Raw genomic sequence first — 19510 nt, 5'->3', positions numbered from 1 at the left:
GCCTATACTTATGTCGCCACTAAGGCAAGGCAGAGACCTGCCCAAGCAATCACCGCCACAGATTGGCATATAAGTTTCCTGCAAGGCAGGAGTGGGGCGGCGCGCGTTTCTCGATATTCCCAGTGTCAGAGTCGCCATTGGTCGCGGCGGATTCCTCCACTAGCGCGCCAGGGAACGGGCTAGTTAGAGCCTAGCTCGTGGACGCCAACCGGTCCGCCCGACGCAGCACGCTAAGGCCGCGCCAGTCAGTCCAGTCTTTGCCCAAAGTGAGACCCGCGAATCAGCCGAGTCCCAGGAGAACCCGACCAACCCTCGAGTTGGTGTCCAGCGCTATCCGCTTTTCGGAGATCCCGTTAGGTCTCTTACTCACCGTTGCCCCGGGGCCCCACAGGGGGGGGCTGGACATAACCCCTTTGAGTTCCTTTTACACTTGCCGGCTGCTCATTCATCAGCGGCAAGGAACCAGTACCCTTGGCCACTCCCAAAGAGCGGAGTGTTCACGCGGCGACCACGATGAGGTGGTACTGGAACGCCGCGCTTGCTTGAACCAGCTTGAACTAAACACTCTATCAACTGGTTTGCTTTTGATATAAAACGGAAGTAATATTTGAACTAGAGATCTAGCTTATTGCAACAACAAATATATATATTGAACATATTGTCTGGTTTATAATTGGCCTATCTGATAGTATGCCCAGGCGGACAATAGAAAGACAAAGGACTGGTTAGTAATTGAACAGCTTCATACATTTTTTAGATCATTAAGAACATATGGCTAATTGAACATTTCAAATGGCAATATTATCTAGACCTAAATTTTAAACTAGACTAGAGCACACACAAAATGATGAAAGTATAATGATTAGATCTAGACTCACGAGTAGATCAGTGTTTCTGAACTAATCTAAAAAATGTATTTGTCACTTCCTTCCCCCCCCCCCAACCACGACATAAGCAAATAGGTAGGCCCCAACGTCCGCTCCCCTCTGAGCAAGTGATGTGGTTTGGTAGAACAGTTTTAAAAAAAGGGGGTGGGGGCGTGCTCACACTTCTTCATAGTAATAAGAGCACAGCCTAATAAAGAATGTGTGGCCGGGCCGATACTGAAGTGTGAGAGCCATTCGAGGCACATGTAGCGAAATAATGGGCTGGACCTTCGTAGGATGAGTTTGGTTTCACACAATAAAGCGTTCCGTGGCGGTTGTTTTTCGATCTTGAAAAAAAGAAAAAAGTAAAAGCCAAATATAAACAATCCTTTTTAAAAATACAAAGCTTATCTAAAGGGGAAGACCTCCGCCATTTAAACGCTATCTATCAATAATGTACAAGTTATTTCCTTTATTCGATATCATACCAAAATAATTAATTACCAATAATTCACTCATTGGTTAATTATTTATTTATTTATTCATATTTTGTTTGGCACAATAAATACTTGTTTAAGGAGAATGTGTAAAGGAGAAATGGCGTTAATAATCACGTTAGGAAAATAAACCCAACAAATTTAGGCATATCTTTGAATACTGGAGTATTAGTTTCCCTTGTTGGTATCAAGCAAAATAATTAATTACCAATAATTAATTAACTAATTGTTTCCTTTTTTTTATTGATTAATGTCTTGTCTATACCAATGAATAATTGTGCGAAGTTTCAACTTGATCCTAGAAAAGGTGTGGAAGAAATAACGTGTACAAACTTTTTTCCAGACAGACAGACAGACAGAGTGAGTTGGTATAATCTTTGTACAAAGATATCAGCAGAATAATATATAACATTCAGAAAAAAGTCGACCCTTTTGACGCGAAGAAACATCTTATATTAGGCAAAACGAAGAAACAACATCTGAAATAAGGCAAAACAAGAAACAACATCTGAAATTAGACAAAATGAAGAAGAAATTATCTGAAATTAGACAAAACAAGAAACAACATCTGAAATTAGACAAAATGAAGAAGAAATTATCTGAAATTAGACAAAACAAGAAACAACATCTGAAATTAGACAAAACAAGAAGCAACATCTGAAATTAGACAAAATGAAGAAACAACATCTGAAATTAGACAAAATAAAAAAAAAACATCTGAAATTAGACAAAACGAAGAAACAACATCTGAAATTAAGCAAAATGAAGAAACGGCATCTGAAATTAAGCAAAATGAAGAAACAGCATCTGAAATTAGACAAAATGAAGAAGAAATTATCTGAAATTAGACAAAACAAGAAACAACATCTGAAATTAGACAAAATGAAGAAGAAATTATCTGAAATTAGACAAAACAAGAAACAACATCTGAAATTAGACAAAACAAGAAGCAACATCTGAAATTAGACAAAATGAAGAAACAACATCTGAAATTAGACAAAATAAAAAAAAAACATCTGAAATTAGACAAAACGAAGAAACAACATCTGAAATTAAGCAAAATGAAGAAACGGCATCTGAAATTAAGCAAAATGAAGAAACAGCATCTGAAATTAGTCAAAATGAAAAAAAAACATCTGAAATTAGACAAAATGAAAATCAACATCTGAAATTAGGCAAAACGAAGAAAGAACATCTGAAATTAGACAAAGTGAAGAAACAATATCTGAATAAAAATACAAAAACATAAGATGTGTGACTGTGGATTTATATCACTGACTTGGATGTTTGTTCACAAGTCACAATGTAATCAGATCGTCTGCCGATCGGTGCGCCGGAAGTCCATCATGAAATAAGTGAATAAGCCGGCCATAGTCATGTTTATTGTACTAAGACTAGGAGTGGGTTTATTTCTGTCATTCGACTGTGTCCACTGTAACCTACTTTATACAGTGTGCTGTTTCTCTAAGAACTTAGCTTATGTTTATTATATACTTATATTAACTCACTCCATCTGTCTGTCTGGTACAAATTTTGTACGTACACATAATTTCTCCCATTCTTTGAACAAGTTGAAACTTTGCACAATTATTCTTTGTCCTTAACAACACATGAATCAATCAAAAAATTAACCAAATAATTAATTATTTAATGGTAATTAATCAATTTTGTTTCATATAGAGAATAAGAAATGCATCTTAAGTATTGAACTACAGGACGGTAGCTGTGCAGTTTTTTCCCCTTTCAAAGTTCTGTATTTTTTTATAAATTGCATTGTACTTCTCTAACTGTATTTTACCTTTCACTATTCCATGAGTCTAGTCCTCTAACTAAACACATGGTGCAAGAGTCACGTTAGATATGAGTTCTTAGGAGAAACTTTAAAAAAAAATGAATTCGCGCTCACTTCATCTGCAAGCCCATCACAACCTCCGCCTCCAATATGCTGAGATTCACTATTTTATAGGCCTGGATTTAGAGCTGCTTAATTCAAATGGATATAGGTTACCTAAACAATCTAAATATCTAGTCTCTATAAATCCACAATGATTCTAGAAAGTCTAGCGCGTCCGAAATTCGCAACATTTATATTTTATTTTATGACACAAAGAGAAAGGTAAATGTTATCATTCCTCCTTTATAAAACTGATGATTTTTTTGTAACAGCGATTAATTTGTTCTTCATAACTACTTAATGATAAGATTTGTTTTTTTTTAAAAAAAAAGAACATGTTTACCCCGCACCAGTCCCCCCCTGCTACCCTTTAAATCTCCTGGTTACGCCCATTTATAAATCTACTCAGAGTAAATACAATTCTACTTTGGTGATATAGATTCAGGCTTGAAGATATTTTTTAAAAAAAACGCAGTGTAGATTAGAATACTGTTGGAGACCCAGACGATTCTAGTTTGGTAATACAGATCCAGACTTAGAAACATAAACATACAGTCTAAATTAGACTATTGGATCTAGTTAGAGATATGGTATAGAAGAGTCTAGTTTGGCCCAGCTAATGATTTCTACATAAGACGGTACTCAAAATGTTCCTAAATGTCTATTTATTTAACTGTTTACAGAATATATGCGGGAATTTCCTCTGATGTATCCTCATGATTTTTAGATCTCCAGACCAAATTTAATTTTTGGATGATAATATTTTGAAAAAAATATAAAGGTCAAACCAGAGATTTTCCTGTATGAATAATTAGCTAGGTTATCCATCAAAAATACCTATATCTAGATTTAAATTGTCAAATTTCTAGGAAAATCGTTAGAGCCGTTTTCGAGATCCTGTCCACACACCCAGGCAGTTTTTAGGTTCTGCCCACGAAGAGTTTGCAAGGTAATAAAGGAATGTAAAGAAAAAAAATATATAAAGGGAGACAACACACAACCTGGCTTTGTTTGACAATAATGATGATATAAATATAGATTTATTCTCCTTTCAGAAGTTCCCGCTCCGTTTACAAATATATTAGGTTTCCGGGAGCTCTTTGGTAAACAAAATGTGCCCGATCTAGATCTACTCAGAGTTCATCTTGCGAATCAAGGCAGGCTGGACATGGTTGCTATTAGAGAGATATTAGATCGAACAACAATTATTTTGTCCAAGGAAAGTAACTTACTGCTAATAAATGGCAAAGTAACAGGTACTTTGTTTAGACTAATTACCGATGCTACTTCTTGATGCTGCTTATTTTAAATGTTATTTAGACTATTTATCGAGACTATTTGATATTGCTCATTTCAAAAGTTATTTCGACTAATTAAAGAGACTATTTTTTGATGTTGCTATTTCAAACAATTTGATTTTTTTTTACCATTAATCATCGCTATTATGCATTTCCAAGTGAAGCGTTTCGAGAAACACTACATCAAGGCATTGTAACTAAAATTAGTTCAAAGAAGGCGAAAAAAATAATCAATATTTTTTTGCTAAAATCTTTAGTCAAATACACCTGCTAACGCATGTGACTTATGATCTGCAGTGGTTGGAGCTTTGCACGGACATTTCTATGACTTGTTGACTATCTTGAAAAAAACCCAAACAGTACCAGATACGAAACTCTTATTCTTAGGTTCCTATGTACACAATGGTAATTTTGGTGTCGAGGTAGGAAAGTTGAGACAAGTTTCAGTTTTAACTACGTAATGGACCTCATTCACCAATCGTAAATAAATACATTTAATTATGTCATAATATTGATAAAACAATGAAAAATACATATCACGTGACAGCCTTTATGGATTACATTATTTGTATAGAAGATATATATAGAATCACGTGTCAAAGTGTTGTTTGTTTATGATTGGTGAATGAGGTCCATTATTTTTTAAGTGTTCCTGTCTTGTTAAGAGGGCAAGATATATTCTCATGTCTTGTTAGCAGGATACAATGGACTTTGTTTGAAACTCAATGGAACACACACGTTAAAAAACAAGAAAAACATTTTTTTAAATACTTTTAAAAAAAAAAAGACAATACCTTTGTTTATACAGCCTATCAGCTCGTAATATGTAATGAATGTTAGATTTTTTTATAAAAAAGGAGCATTTTTACCCCCCCCCCCGAAAAATTGTGAAAGCGAATGTATAAATGATAAATCTACTAGACTTTATAACATTCCAATGATTTGTCTTTACATCTAAGATTTAGAAGACGGTGCACAAAGTTTTCCTGAACATTTTAAACTCTTGCGGAAATACCCGAAGACGTATGGTTTATTCAAAAACAAATATTTTCTAGTTCTCTGGCCAAATTTTAAATTGATTTGTTTGTATACTTTGAACATTATAACGGTGAAACTAGAGTTTTCTCAGTGTGGCAAACGAGCTAGTATTATTTTCTCAACGATATAGGCCTACATCAACTTTTAAATTTCTAGGAAAGTCTTTAGAACCGTTTTCAATATCTTTTTCCACCCAGATTTTTGAGTTTTGAACCCATACAGTTTTAGGTTGTAGTTTCCACGAAGGTAAGAGTGGAATAGAGGTATTGTACACACAAAAAAATTGTTGCAGGATATTCTTTATAAAACAAAAAGAAAAATAAGTAGTTCTTTAAAAAATAATTGTGTATCCTATAGGATACCAAAAAAAAAAAAAACAGCCAAATCTGTTTCAATGTATTTGTTTCTCATCCTCTCTCACATCTTTTTATTTTGTGTTCAATGTAACTAGATATCTAAATGTATATTCTTACCACTCAGACAGTCATCTTTCTCCTTACCATGAAGCTTCTGAATCCAAACCAAGTTTTCCTTTTGCGTGGAAGTCAAGATTGCCGAACTGTAGCAGAACTTCAATTTAAGCAAGAGTGTAAGAAATACGATAGTTGGACGCTTAGTTGTATTATATTTCCTCTATATTTTACTTTTTATAATATCAATGCTGACTACTAATGTTTTTTTTTTTGCTTAGTCAATTCATATTAAATTTTATATTGCTACATTTCATTTGAATTTCATCAATGAATATTTATGGCCAAGAAATCAATGAGAAAAACACATTTGAAGTTAATGAATTAAAAAAAAAAAAATTGCAGGGGATCAACCGAAAACAGGAAAACATGGCAAGGGGTCTACGAGACAAAAAAAGTTTGGGAACCACTGCTTTAGAATATCATTGGAGAAAACGTCATGAAATATCATCTTCAAAATAACATTTTGAATACAATTTGAAGCAAACATTTATTGCGAAAACAGGAATTACTTAAAAGATGCAACGAAGTCTTGTAACAATGCCCTAATCATAACCCCAATCCCCACCCCATGCCAGTACTTCCTTTAAAAATCGTTTGAAAACCATTACTAAATGGTAGATGTAATAATGAGGGCTATATTAAACATGTCTAGATTGTCTTCTGGAGATAAAACAGAACAAACAAAAACTAATTAGTTTTAAAGTTAATAAAAGATTTCTTTTTTTATGACCATTGATTCTTTCCTGCATCTTACTGTTTAAATATTTGTCTAGAGTCACTGACCTTTATTAGAATTGGATTAGCGATGTAAAGTGGTTTCGATAAACACATTATTAAGCCTACGCATTAGGATGATGAAACGAGAGGGGTTGCACTAAGGACGTAAAATATCGCAACAAAACTTGATCCAATCTGAGAAGAAGGAAAGCTAAACAACAAGGTCACTTTTGAGGTTTCTGTTTAATAGAAAATATAAATCATCTCCCACAGGCTTAACTAAATATTGCAAGTTGGCGTTTTACTGGATCATGGATGCCTTTGACAGCCTCCCACTGGCTGCTGTCGTTAATGGCAACGTGTTTTGTGTTCATGGAGGAATTTCATCACGTTTGAAAAGTATGCAAGACATAGAGAAGGTAAACTCTAGGGCTAGTCCTGGGCAAGTAGATCCTGGCCTGCTGATTTGACATGTGTATACAGCTCAATCATCCAAATCAATATCCTTTTTATCAGCGAATATTGCCAGTGTGAATTAAGATAATTTCCAAGCTTCTATCAACTCACTCTGTCTGGTCAAAGGTTTGTCCACGTTATTTCTCCTATACCCAATCTCGGATCAAGCTGAAACTTTGCACAATTATTTCTTTTACCTGACAAAAATAAAATCAATTAAAAAAAACAATTAGTTAATTAACTACTGGTTATATTTGTTTGTGTCTCTCAAACAAGGGAAATAAATTGTACTTAACTGAAGTGGTGGTATAAGCTGAATAGGTAGTCGTCTGAGGCTTAGAGAACACAAGCATGAAAATAGAAACAATAGATAACTATACAATCTTCCATGCTCATTGACTCTTTACTAGCACAAGTTCGAATTCAGGTCGTTCCCTTTTACAAAAAAAAAAAAAAAATAAAAAAAAAAATACATTTTAAAAGCGATTACCCAGATACCCCGTTCTAGCTCCCCCCATCCCTTTCCTACTGGTCCAGACACGTGATAGAATCAAAGCGTATTGAGAAAGCTAAAAGCATGAAATTGCGCTAAACAAAACAATTGGTAAAGAAATATTTCTAATCGCACAGATTTATTATTGTTAGTCTAGATCTAGGCCTATTACAAATTTAATTACATGACTGATCCAAACTAATTCATACACTTAATGTAAGCTTTGTTTTTTTTTAACTATTTTCTTTGTGTGCTTGTTTTATTAGTCCAAACAAATACACATTCACTTTGACTGCAATAGTCGACATAAGTATTACTCCTATTATAGTGACACATATGTACATTACAATCAATATAACACACACAAATAGAGCTCGATCAATCGGGCTTGAATGTACTTCTCAGTGATGAAAAATGACATTGAAACACCCTACGCCCTAACTGAAAGCGAAATAAAGGAGTTTTAAAATTTTTCTGTTCTAGCCTTAATTGAGAGGAGCCAACCACTTCGTCTAGGTCTGATGTGACTGAGATTGAATGGTTGAAACAAAACAAGAGAAATCATCTTGTCCGTGGTGAAGCGAGTTTTCGCACATTAAATACTTGGCTAGTTATCAACTTCTTCAAAACTAATTATTGATGATGACTTGAAACATATTTTTAGTGATTTTCTAATAGGTAACTCAAAGATGGTCTTCTTTATTTTTTCTTTCTATTCACTTCCATTGGAGATTTGCATACCAGCAGGCCAATCCATATATAGAAAGATTTTTGGTATCCGGTGTACAGAATGTGGTAGTAGGCCTATTGATAATCCAAGTATTTTAATAAAACACAATTGTGTGCAGTGTTCAGTACTTAATGGATCACATTTCTAAGCATCTTCGGTTGTAGCACAGAGTAGTTGACCTATTTAGTTGGTAACTGTCATCTTTCCATTTGGCGTCCTTGACATTGTTTATTTTCCTATTTATAATTATTTGTAAAGGTCCCCTTTCAGACCTTGCGATCTATAGGGCAGATAATGTTCAGGCCATCTGTTTCATTAGCCAACGGTTAACAGGCAGGGTGTCATGTGACCAGCACAACGACCAACTGCCTTTACTTTCCCCAACTAATCAAGTACTCATTAGAGCTGGGTGGGCTCAGGGGCGCCCTAAAAATCCCGAAATTCGAAATCCCAGTCTTGACCGAGATTCCAACCCAGGACACCAGGCTCGGAAGCCAAGCGCTCAACAACTAAGCCACCGCGCCCCCTTCGTTATTATTATTTAATATTATTTATCTTTCTCTTTTCATTTTCTTGCGTTTTTCTTCAGTCTGCATTTTATCACCAGCACATTTCTTGATATAACTTTCTCTTCTTTTTCTCTCTCACTGAATTGTATTGTTTTTATAGAACGTAAACGGGATCTTAAAAATTAAAGTGTAAACAAAGACCAGATTGCTGTGACTACATTTTAGTGCAAAAATCTCCAATTGCGTGATGAAAAGTTTAAATAAAGATTTATCTTCGAGAATAAATCTAGATTATAGACATAATAGAGTGGGCTAGATATAAAGCGACATTAACGAGTACTTAATAATTAAAATATAGCGACTTAACTGTTCGTACGTTGAATCGAGATAAAAATAGACTTAGATATTTTGGATATAAACACCATGTGACCAGTGAGTCTTTTCTGGGACTAATGAACTGTTTACAAATTGAGCCTTTGTGTAATAAATGACCATGGAGAAGTCTGAAGTGACAATCATAGTCTGTGAAATGTACTGTACTTGACACTGCTCCAATGGCCATGCAAGTGCTGTGATTACAGAAGAGTGTGTTATTTATCTGTAATTTATTCTGTCTCATGAGTGAAGCCTTTGATCTATGCTAGTGCTAGTAATTACCATGACCTTCACACCAGGTGGATGTTAGCAGACGTAGGTTTAGAAGAGTTTACTTATTGAAATGCTATACATTAGTTTTCTTGACTGTCTTGTTAATGTCAGTTCACAAAGTGGCCAAAGTAGTACATCTGCTCATTAGACAAATCTAAGTACTCCTTCCCCCATCTCTCTCTCTCTCTCTCTCTCTCTCTTTCTCTCTCTCTCTCTCTCTCTCTCTCTCTAACTATTTCTTTTTCCCATTTATTATATAATTTGTTAAGTTAAATAGGTTTAGATCTCTGTTTCACCAGCCATATGCTAAGTCACAGAAATGCCAAGACACAACTTCAGATGACAGACATTATTTTCACCGTCCACGATGGACGAACAACATATATTGAATTTTAAATTTAAACAGATAATGAACAATTTTTTTAAAAAACTTCAAAATAACTAGATTTAAAGTATCTTACGCATTAAATCGTTTTGATTCAGTTGAATAACAGACTACTATACATGTTCAATAGATCAACCGATTTCGTGAACCACCAAAGAAAGGTCTGTTTACTGACCTGCTGTGGTCCGACCTTAACTATGAAGAAACTGAAGATGGGAACCAAATGCAGAAGAGGTTTTCTTTCAACCAAGATAGAAGGATCTCAGTTTACTTTAGGTGAACCAATGTTATGTTAAATGTGCTGTAATCGTTACTATGCTATACAAAAGAGCAATCTCGTTCAAAGAAAAGCTCTATGGGGAAATCACAAAGCATCGGCGTCCAGCAGATCATGGTACTTTGTAGTATAGTTTGGCGGCGTATGTCCATGAGAGAGCGCATTTGACATAGTGATTGGAGATAGTTTGGGTTAGGGGTTCTACCTCAACCCGAGGCCGTGGTGGCAGATTTGTTTAGCATTTGGCTTTCAAACCAAGGCGTCTGACACTCGAATCCCTGTGAAGATAAGAATTTTGAGTTTGGGAATTTTTATAGCGCCCCTAAATCCACTCAATTTTAAAGGATACTTTTCAGATGAGGAAAAGTAAAGACTGTTTGTAGTTGCGCTGGCCACATGACACCCGCGTTAACCATGTACTACAGAAACATCTCTGCCCCATAGATACTTGAAATGGGTACTTGAGTACGTTTACTTATCTGTCTTAACTCAATGCCCTCCTAGACTTCATTCTATCCTCCAGCAACTACATGAGGGTCAGTTCATCACTCTATAGAGAATACTGTAAAACATGGATGTGTATTTACTAGAATTAATACACATGCATGTACTATTATAAAACCCAATTGGACTAACAGCTATTTAAGCTACGTGAACTTATTGTACCAAGAATATAGAATGCGTCAGTGATTGTCGTATGCCTGACAGTTTTCATTAAGCATTTATCCTGAACATCCCATTCTCTTGGAGACACATTAAGTCTCATGATACAAGTAACCGAGACCTATCGTTAGACAAGGCCTGAACACTGACCTGCAACGTCACAACTTGTGGGCAGTTTAAACCGATAGCTCGTTTTCACGTTGTTCAGACATGTGACGTAGCAACGCGTTATTGGTCTAAACTGCCCACAAGTTGTGACGTTGCAGATCAGTGTTGAGGCCTTCTATAATGATTTGTTTCGTTTCAACTCTCCCAGTGTGTAGTTATGTGTTGAACTGTTTTTGCGTTTTACATAATCGAAATGATAAATAGATCACAGATATATTGTTGCAGCACTGCTATTATAATTTAGAAATAATTCAACTAAAAGAATTTATTCAATTTTCTAAGCATTGACACTGTTAATATTAATTATGTTAATTATATATTAATATCATCCCAGCTTAAGAGCACTATTTGAATTTCTCTATTCAAACAATTTCCGACTTCTCGTTCGATCAAATCAGCTTCTCTCAGAGGGGTAAGTTAACGTACTGTCTGTAGTAGCTTAACGCCAGAGCAGACTTAACAGTGTAGTTTGTATTTCGAATAGTCATCACGAGACTTCCGAGTTTGGTCCCCTCCCGATGACTCACACTGGCGTCCTGCAAGAGGTTATTGTTTGGACGAAATAAATCTTCATTCCTAAATAATCTTTTTAAAGTCACCGTCTTAATAACTTTCTCCATCCAACTTTTAATACATTATCAATTAGTTGTTTTTTTTCTGACTGCACCCTTGTTATTAGTGAAAGGAGCTTGTTCTGACATGAAAGTTATACACTGAACATGTCCTCATAGATGTTGTACTGAACTTATTCGCATCTCGGTTACACTGAACTTCTCATTTAGGTTGCACTGAACTTCTCATTTAGGTTGCACTGAACTTCTCATTTAGGTTGCACTGAACTTCTCATTTAGGTTGCACTGAACTTCTCATTTAGGTTGCACTGAACTTCTCATTTAGGCTGCACTGAACTTCTCATTTAGGTTGCACTGAACTTCTCATTTAGGCTGCACTGAACTTCTCATTTAGGTTGCACTGAACTTCTCATTTAGGCTGCACTGAACTTCTCATTTAGGTTGCACTGAACTTCTCATTTAGGTTGCACTGAACTTCTCATTTAGGTTGCACTGAACTTCTCATTTAGGTTGCACTGAACTTCTCATTTAGGTTGCACTGAACTTCTCATTTAGGTTGCACTGAACTTCTCATTTAGGCTGCACTGAACTTCTCATTTAGGTTGCACTGAACTTCTCATTTAGGTTGCACTGAACTTCTCATTTAGGTTGCACTGAACTTCTCATTTAGGCTGCACTGAACTTCTCATTTAGGTTGCACTGAACTTCTCATTTAGATTGCACTGAACATCTGCTAATGAAGGTTGTGCCCAGCCTCTACTCATGGACACTGTACCGAACCTCTCCATATTTTGGTTGCACTCAGCCTTTACTCATTAAGATTGCACTGAACATCTACTCATGGAGGTTGTAACGAGCCTCTACTCATTGTGGTTTCAGATTATACTGAATCTCTACAAATGTAGGTTGTACTGAGATTCTTACACGAAATTTGTACAAACCTCTACTTATGGAAATTGTACTGAACCTTTACACATGGAAGTTGTACAGAGACTCTTCTCGTCCTACTGAACCTTTACACATGGAAGTTCTACAGAGACTCCTCTCGTCCTACTGAACCTTTACACATGGAAGTTCTACAGAGACTCTTCTCGTCCTACTGAACCTTTACACATGGAAGTTCTACAGAGACTCTTCTCGTCCTACTGAACCTTTACATATAGAACTCAAACTCTTATGTAAATGAAAACCAATAATGGTATGTCCTAGAGTCCGAAGATGAGGCAAGAATGCTGCTTTTAACAAATCTACACAAACCAGACTGTCACCTACTCATTTTGCCACTGCCAACGCAGACACAACCGTTTCTGCGATTTAAGTTTTCATTTCGCCATATTCGCCTGTCTTCAGCGCTTTCTTTTGGTCTCTAATGTGTTTTCCGCGACTTTTTAAGAGTTCTCCTGCTGTCTCTTTCGTAAACCATTTGCTGTAAAGGTTCTCAGCTGGCGTCTGATCTGTTCTTTAAAGCGTTTGTAATTATTTGTAATTAAAGAAAAAATAAAGCAGGTTTAAATAACTATTTATTTAATCTTCAGGTGTGCGTATAGAGCGAGGCTTATGTGCGGGGGGGGGGGATTGTTTTCAGTCCCACTTAAATAAGTACATCTTATTTATATAATTTAAACAATAAAACTTTTACTATTTCTGTTTTATTTAGACAATAAGTTTGAGTTGCAATCTTATTGTAATATGGCAGGTTATAATAATAGATGACAAGCTTTCTTCATCTCTGACAAGTTGGTTGTTTTATTGGTTTCTCTCTAGCGCATATTTTCATGGTACAACTGACGATGGGACAATTCGCTATCCTTTTGTTTCTTTGTGCTCTGCCTCCAATGTTATGAATTACAGAAATAAAGGTTTGTTGTTTTACATTTTAGTCAGCTATTGATTTTTTTTTTATTGATTTTCAGCGGCCCTCGAAAGGAGAATAGCCGCTATTAGTTTTGTGTGGTCTGTTTGTCCGCCCGTCCCACAAGTTTATATCACTTAAACTTTAAAAGATATTTAAAATTCGTACCGACAATATTTTAGATCTTTTAAATTTCTGAGGCAACTATTATTTTTTTCTTTTCTGAAATACTTTTAATTTTAAAAATTAAATATGCAAGCATTTTTTTTAATAAAAATATACAATTAATAATAAAATTTAAAATAGAGGGAAAACTATAGTAATGTATATGGAGATTCTTTTGTATATTTTAAAAACATTTATACTGTTTTATTAGTTTCCAAAGTAACTAAAGAAATCTTATTACAAATATTCATACTATTAAATTATGTGCTTTCTGTTATAGGCCACAAGCTACTCATACTATAGATTAACTATTTACTATTGTTTTTAAAGTGAAAGACTGCATTTAGTAGCCTATGTACATAAGTCGAATATAATTTAAAACAACATTTAATAAGCAGTGTATCTTGTGGTACAATTGACAGTACATATGCACCAGGGAATGCACTTTGACATCTACAGGGAAATGTTTATTCCTTTCGACATGTAATTAGAGAATTGGGCCTTTACAAATCCATCAGTCAAATAATCATTCAATAAATTAGTTAGGCCATTTTAACATTGAACCATATCTCCATAATAATCAGATCATTTCTACTAATACTAACATTAATAGATTTCCGTACCCTCTGGTATCATGTCGTCAGTCGGCTATACAATATAATAACACTGGCAACACTTTCGATGCGTTCATGTCTTCTTTTGTTTTTGTTATAATGTTGTAGTTGTTGATTGGTTGCAGTTCATAGCTTCTTGTATTAATGCTGAAACTATTGAAACCTGCCTTTTTCTTTTTACCTGCCTGAGTGGACTACTTCGTGGGCCGATTTTGAGTTTTGCGTTTCCACTCAAACAATCTTCGTAACCTTATTTTAGTTTGTTTCTTTTACACATTTAACAACGGTATATAGGGCATTTCACGAATGTACTTTCCACTGTTATTAAACTTAGCTGTGGCGTTACTAGGAGCGGATACTGAGATTCGAATCCTCATTACTCCTCAATGAATGTAAAACTTTTTTTTTTCAACTTTTTTTTTTTGCAGATTATATAAAACAACACTTTGTTACATGAGATTGTATAGCGTGGTTTATCTTTTTTTTTTTACCCAAACCTAAGCCAGCTTTACCAACGCAAAGTCATATGAACTAAGGTTCTTACCATCTTCTTACCAAATCTACTATGTAGGGACCGCCTACGCCCAGCATGACACCCGTTCCACCCCTCCACAGTGTCCGAGTTGCAATGACATTGTTAGTACCACTAAGACTTAGGCTAAAACTTCTTGGCCACGCCTCCCTCTCTCAAAGGAATATTGGAAGACTTAGTTAGCTCCTGCTGCAAGCGATTTCATGTATTCTGATCTGCAGAAATATATATTATCCTGGCCCCGTCGACTTCAGCACATTAAGCCTAATTTAATCAAAGTCAAAAGAGAGCACATCTAATACATAAAGGTGCAAGATGAGTAGAGGTTCAGATAGAGATACACAGGGGCCGATACTGAGAGACACTGGAGGAACATACATTACAGTAGTGAAATGTAGTGGACTTGATCGTCTTACGTTTGACTACGCGTTAAGCATGCCTCTTGGAGCTCTTGCCTATAGTATAATAATGAAAACAAAAAAGTATATGGAAAGGTGCCCGCTAAACGCCTCTCTCGAGAAATTGAGTTCGTTCGGACATGAGAAAGATAAGTAGAATCGCGTCGGCAGTTATCTCCCCCACCCCTTTCCAAAAACTATAAGCTGCGTTAAAAAAATAAAAGAAGAAACTGTTGTGTTAACGCCTTGGTTTTCTACATAACATCGAAACCAAAGTAGATTGCCAGTAAAGCGGTAGAGTAGGATTTTATCCGAGCGTGTCTTTCGTAATCTTGCTTAGGTGAAGAGTCTCTGTCCCGGCTATCCAACCAGCCAGCAGTCCACTTGTGTTGATAAGAGCTGAAAAGCAAACCTTTTTGACCAGGCTGTGTTCCTGGGTGCCAACTATTAGAAACTATTGAATGAATCCATTGATTTCTACGTAGTTATTTTACACGAAGGTTATCAACTTTGGAGGCTTATTTTTTAGCGATTTCAAAACCACAGAGATGCGACTTCAGTTTAGAATAGTGTCAAACCTTCACGTAAAAGTCACAGGATTTTGTACGCTTTTAAATCTATCCGTGAAATCATTGGAGTGTTCCTAATATCTCGAATCAGAAGAATTCGTGCGTTTGGTAGTCTGTAAAATAGGGAATAAAACGGATAGATTCGAAGGCCTGTTTCTGGTCAATGATTGTGAAACTTAATGCATTGTGACAGGAGGATATCTGTTTGTGACTCCAACTACTGTAGGCCTGCGACAGATTGCATGGGTCCCTCAGCCCTATATACTCCCAAATGGAATGAACGCATTCGATTGGTCCTTATCGTTTTTAATGAAGAAAGGTAAATATAAAGAGTAGTCTTTGTTAGGCTCATTTAAACACAACTGATCTAGGACTCCTGTTTAAATAACGTTGTTGTTACACTACACAAGACTATTATTTCTGTTTTAGCGATGATAGATGATAATATGGACGACCTTTTGTAAAATGTTTAATTTAAAGGAAACTTTTTAAGTAAGAAGTAAATAGATAAGAGGAGATTTGAACCAATTTTTTTTTTCATTGTTGCCTTTTTCAAGTTTGCGTATGTTCCAATATTTATAATAAAATTGAGCTTTTTACTCACTTTTGGATTTAAAAAATTAGATACACGAAATTAAGATGGATAAATATTTCTATTTATTTCTCTCTCTACCCAGCCTTTATTTTTAAATTTTAGACCTTTTTTATATTCTCTCCAAAACTGTGAAAAAAAAAAAAAAAACAGTTCTATTTCAATATGAAATACCATACTATTGACACGTAGATCCTATTAACAAACAAAATATGTTTGGATTGAGTTTTATGTTTGTAGATAAAGTGTGTTAGTGTTTACATATGTATATACTGTAAATGCTGTAAACAGTCTTCATTCGTCTTATTAGGCCTACTATTATGATTGAGGGTAAATCAAAATGTAGGTATTCAGAAGTAAGCGTATATTTCCATATATTGACTTAGAATTCTGTTACTTCCATACAAAATGTAGATAGTAGCCTACATTTACAACTTCTTGTTCATACATTACTTAATTAGCCAATGTTCATTGTGTGACATTTCTTACAGTGGTTCTAATTCTTGCTGACTTGTTGGACGTGGAAGAGGGTCTTCTTCAGATTGACATAAAAAGTATGTCATTCTAGGAACGTTTTGTTTAAATATAATCTTTTATAATACTAGAATGTTTTATGCATCTGGACAATTTTATTGTTATCATTAAATAGGCTTAGTAACTCAATTATTGAGCTCGGTCTGATTCTGAAACAAACAAGTGATGCATTAAATAAGAAGGGAGATATCGAAACTGTTATAGAACATTTTATGCCTTATTATTAACATCCTGGTTGGCTGCCTGGTCGTGTGGTATGTGCTTTGGATTATCGTTCGCTTGTCTGGATGGTCCCTGGTTCGAACATTGCCCGCTCCCATTCCCCATATTACAAACATTTTTGGAAGGCGCGGTCGTTGAGTGGTAAAGCGCTTGGTTTCCGAACCGGAGGGTCCCGGGTTCGAATCCTGTTGAAGACATTATGGCGCCTCTGAGTTCACCCAACTCAAATGGGTTCCTGACACTAGTTGGCGAAAGTAAATAGCTCGCCACCTGTGAGTACGCAATGCAAATGCAGCAACTGAAACTCCACAAAATAATTAGAACTAGCAGGTCCACTGGTCGTGCGGTATGCGCGGTGGACTGTCGTGCGATCGTGCACGCGTTTGAATGTTTGTTTTTAGCAAATGTAGGCCTATTAATATATTCAGGATAACTCGATTTTGTTGTATCACATTTGTAGTTACTTTTTCTTTTGTAAAATCGTTGACATGTTTCGGATGTTCCTTCAGAGTTGAAGATAATTTACTTCCTAGTCGAAACCTCCAGCACGACGACGGGGTATTGCAGCGGGCGGGGTATGAACCTGGGACCATCGACAAGTTCGAACGACAGTCCAGAGTGCATACCGCACGACCAGACAGTCATCCTTTTCATGGGGGTGAAGGAGCGCACCATCCTATTCTTGAACTCAAGTCTACTCTGCTACGCCACTACTGCCCCGCCTTTTAACTTACATGTATGAGCTTTTATTCTGTGTATCATATCTGCCTTTTGTGTATACTGGACTCTAAATGATTAATAGTATTTATAACTAGAAATATTTAAATGTATAAATACAGTTCATCTATCTGTCAACAGAGCATAAGCACATACAGACTTTAAAAAGTCAAGGTTACCCACTAAGCTTGTTGAAAATTGACCGGAAGTAAGTGATACAAGTTTGAGTAGATTTCTAACGATTTACAGAAGACATATGGTTTCACTTGTTGCTTTAAGGCAGTGTTTCCCAGACATTTTCCTAAACGGAACACATGGCACATTCTGAGTATTTAGCGGAATACTTGGCACGTTCTGAGTAGTTAGTGGAACACTTGGCACATTCTGAGTATTTAGCGGAACACTTGGCATATTTTTTAGTGAGAATAATTCTCGAAGTGGCCTACTAGTTAAATATTCCAGTAGTTTGTGGAACACAGATTCAGGCCTCGCGGAACACTAGGGTTCCGCGGAACACTGCACTAAGGTCTTGTCTATATGATGCTGGGCCTATTAGATCTGTGTTCACTTGCATTAGGAATCGACAATCTTGCTTTTGTGTCAAAACACTAAAACAAGATGTAGCTTAATGATTGATCATTGTATTAATGTTTAATCTATGTAACAACATTTGGATGGTACGATGTGTTGTGATGCCGGGGATTTTACTTGAATTCAATTGTTAACAAATAATGACGATCTAGAATCACAATTGACGATTCTTTGATAAAACAAAACTCTGGAACTTTATTTAAATATAACGTAAGTACAGTTTATGTACAAATTACAAAATCAATGAGCATGGAACATATTACAAAGGCTTTTCAAACTGAGCTCCTAGAAACGTGACTGTCTACAAGGACATTATTTTATCGACTGGCGTTACTTTCTTACACCCGCCAATTCTCTGGCGCTAACTCTTTTTAAAAAAATGTCTTTGTTTAATTTCAAAACAACCAATAGATTTCAAACTTCATAATTACGTCCCTTGGGTAAATCCTGACGTGATGTCAAGTGTCTAAATTTGAGGGGTAAATCCCGAGGCTCATGTCGAGGGCTTATATTTTCTTATAAAAGTGAAATGTACAAACAATTCTATAATGTAATCTGTGACAATCTACATTTGTTCAGGAAACTTGCTGCATACATCGCACAAAGAGAGAAAGAGCGAACACAGATACTTCGGATTGAAAAAATGTCGGCGTCCGAAAACAGAATAAGAAATTAAGAGCTTCTGGAGGATCTGTTTTGTTTTGTTTGTTTCAGCATATTTCACATTTTAATATTTATGTATTTAAACGTCCTTCTGTAATTGAATTCTCTAGAATAAACAGAGTAAGTTCTATTGCACATACGTTTTCAATAGTGTAACGGTTTTCACCAACCACTAGTTATTATGTAAGGACAAAGCCGAAACTGTTGTACTGCACCGGGGACATTTAGTCTTCAGTTCTTCTAAATAACCAGAAACTTAACAGGCAACAGAAAATTAAGAATACTTTTTAAATACAAAGATTATCTAAGCGAAAGAATCACATATTACTGTCATTTACAGACAATTACAGGGTTTAGCTTCCTTTCTGCTATATAAA

At 35.7% G+C, this 19510-nt stretch overlaps 1 protein-coding gene across 3 annotated transcripts; it reads left to right on the top strand.

Annotated features, from left to right (window-relative positions):
- The first annotated feature begins 590 nt into the window (after positions 1 to 590).
- On the top strand, positions 591 to 19268 carry LOC106056839 (protein phosphatase 3 catalytic subunit alpha-like). Of its 3 annotated transcripts, XM_013213714.2 has the most exons (12): positions 596 to 724; positions 4313 to 4513; positions 4853 to 4977; positions 6074 to 6182; positions 7057 to 7202; positions 10135 to 10280; positions 11447 to 11524; positions 13449 to 13543; positions 16008 to 16133; positions 16898 to 16960; positions 18021 to 18087; positions 19050 to 19268. In XM_013213714.2, exons 1-12 carry the CDS (start codon positions 691 to 693, stop codon positions 19144 to 19146), a joined length of 1287 nt encoding a protein of 428 aa, XP_013069168.2. In that variant the 5' UTR covers positions 596 to 690; the 3' UTR covers positions 19147 to 19268. The 3 variants fall into 3 exon arrangements, with proteins under 3 accessions (XP_013069195.2, XP_013069168.2, XP_013069176.2); XM_013213741.2 differs by lacking the exon at positions 4313 to 4513 and having other exon boundaries at positions 591 to 724; XM_013213722.2 differs by lacking the exon at positions 16898 to 16960.
- The last annotated feature ends 242 nt before the right edge of the window (positions 19269 to 19510 follow it).

This window comes from Biomphalaria glabrata, chromosome 2 (assembly GCF_947242115.1).
Source record: "Biomphalaria glabrata chromosome 2, xgBioGlab47.1, whole genome shotgun sequence".
Taxonomy (NCBI): domain Eukaryota; kingdom Metazoa; phylum Mollusca; class Gastropoda; family Planorbidae; genus Biomphalaria; species Biomphalaria glabrata.
The sequence above is the reverse complement of the archived record's forward strand: the minus strand, read 5'-3'. Positions and strand labels throughout refer to the sequence as shown.